This window comes from Mauremys reevesii, unplaced genomic scaffold, assembly GCF_016161935.1.
Source record: "Mauremys reevesii isolate NIE-2019 unplaced genomic scaffold, ASM1616193v1 Contig108, whole genome shotgun sequence".
In the NCBI taxonomy this organism is placed as follows: domain Eukaryota; kingdom Metazoa; phylum Chordata; order Testudines; family Geoemydidae; genus Mauremys; species Mauremys reevesii.
In genome coordinates this window covers 95,581-97,502 of record NW_024100725.1, presented here as the reverse complement: position 1 = coordinate 97,502, position 1,922 = coordinate 95,581, and the positions used below count along the sequence as shown (strand labels likewise).

Genomic DNA, 1,922 nt, shown 5'->3' with positions numbered 1-1,922 from the left:
ACCAGCAATTAGAAAGGTGGCAACCCTATCAGTTGTACATAGGCAGATTCACCAGTTTGTCACGCTGACACAGCACAGTAAGGTCAGGAAAGGATTTAATGTCTCTTTGACTGGCTAGTCAGTGATTCAGGGAAGAGGGCTCAGCACCATGTGACCAGACAGCTCTGCATAGAGCTCGGTCTGAGATCCAGAGAACCAGGAGAAAACTTTAGGTCCATTTATGAGTAAAGAGCTGGAGCAGCCTTACCCGGATCTGTTGGTTCCTTGCCCCATAGATGATGGGGTTTAGCATGGGGGGCAGCAGGAGGTACATGTTGGCCATGAGAATGTGTAAATGCTGGGCCACATTGTGCCCAAAACGGTTGGTGAGGAAGGAGAAGAGAGCTGGGATGCAAGTGGCTAAGATGACACAGAGGTGAGAGCCGCAGGTCCCAAAAGTCTTGAGCCGGGCGTCCTTTGTTGGGAGTCTGAAGATGGCCCTGAGGATCTGGGTATAGGACAGGGTGATAAAAAACACATCCTGACCGATCACGAAGAATGCCACAGAGAGGCTGTAGTAACTACTGAGGCTGATGTCAGTGCAGGCCAGCTTCACCACAGCCATGTGCTCACAGTACGTGTTTGGAATGATGTTGGTTCTGCAATATGGCCACCTCCTCGCCAGGAAGGGATGGGGCAGTATGAGCATGATGCCACGCAGCACCATGGCCAGGCCAATTTTGGCCACCACAGGATTTGTTAGGGTGGTGGAATGTCTCAGGGGATCACAGATGGCCACATAGCGATCAAAAGCCATGGCAACAAGGATCCCGGACTGTATCACAGAGAAGCTGAGAATGAAATACATCTGGGTGAGGCATGCACTGAAATTGATCTCCATGGAATTGAACCAGAAAATGCTCAGCATTTTTGGTAGGATGGCTGTAGACAGGACCAGGTCAGTGATGGCCAGCATGCAGAGGAAATAGTACATGGGTACATGGAGGCTCGTCTCTGTCTTTACCATGAACAGGATGGTGAAGTTCCCCAAGATGGTTATGGCGTATATGGTACAGAAGGGGATGGAGATCCAGATATGGGCTGCCTCCAGGCCAGGAATGCCCAGTAGGATGAAGGTGGAGGGATTGATGAAGTCGGTTGAGTTGGAATCTGACATGGTGAAGGGGAGAAGGTGTCCAACACAGAGGCAGAATGGTGTTTCCTGCATATACTGTATGTTCCCTGACTTCCTGTATGTGCCCAGGGTCTTGGGTGATGGTCGTAGGAGAAACACCTGGATGGAGAGACAATGTTAATATGAGACATTACATGCACTACTGGAGGCTGTTCTCATGGATGAAGCAGATTGGTTGCTCTTCACACACTGAAAAATGACATTTTCATTATTCAGATAAGTGAATTATGAACAACTGACCCTACTAATGCCAATTCTATATTTTAAGGTGCTCCTTGCATCAATAGTTCCTCCACATCGTGGTGTGGGAAAACTTAGGAGGCACCAGCAGGAAACATGAGTGTATACTGGTTATCCCTTATTGTTCTCTAGGTCTTCTCTACACTGCCAAGTTTTTCACCAAAAGCAACATTTGGTGATAAAATAGCGGAGGTGTAAACATTATAAAGCCACTTTCGATGACGGAATTCCTCAGTTTCAGTGACGTAATAAATCCATCTTGATGAGAGTTGCAATGTTTTACGCAACATTTTGTCTCCAAAGTGGCAGTGTAGACACTGTTCTTGATGTTATCACTGTAATTGGCCAATTGCTTTTCTCCCATGCCCAATGTCCCCCACCCCTGGGAACACTCACCATGCTTCCAGTGTTCACCAGCATGTGTGCTTGTCAAGGGTCAACCGGAAAGTGACTGGTGTGTTATCAGCAGTGTGTTTTAATGTAGTGTTTCAGTGCTGTACGTGTACTT

At 47.6% G+C, this 1,922-nt stretch overlaps 1 protein-coding gene across 1 annotated transcript; it reads right to left on the bottom strand.

Annotated features, from left to right (window-relative positions):
* Positions 1 to 208: 208 nt before the first annotated feature.
* LOC120392648 (olfactory receptor 52R1-like) lies at positions 209 to 1,156 on the bottom strand. The gene has a single exon (XM_039517410.1). It carries the CDS (start codon positions 1,154 to 1,156, stop codon positions 209 to 211), a length of 948 nt encoding a protein of 315 aa, XP_039373344.1.
* Between the last annotated feature and the right edge of the window lie 766 nt (positions 1,157 to 1,922).

Coding starts and splice junctions, on each gene's coding strand:
- LOC120392648 (XM_039517410.1), bottom strand. CDS start 1,156: ATGTCAGATTCCAACTCAACCGACTTCATCAATCCCTCCACCTTCATC.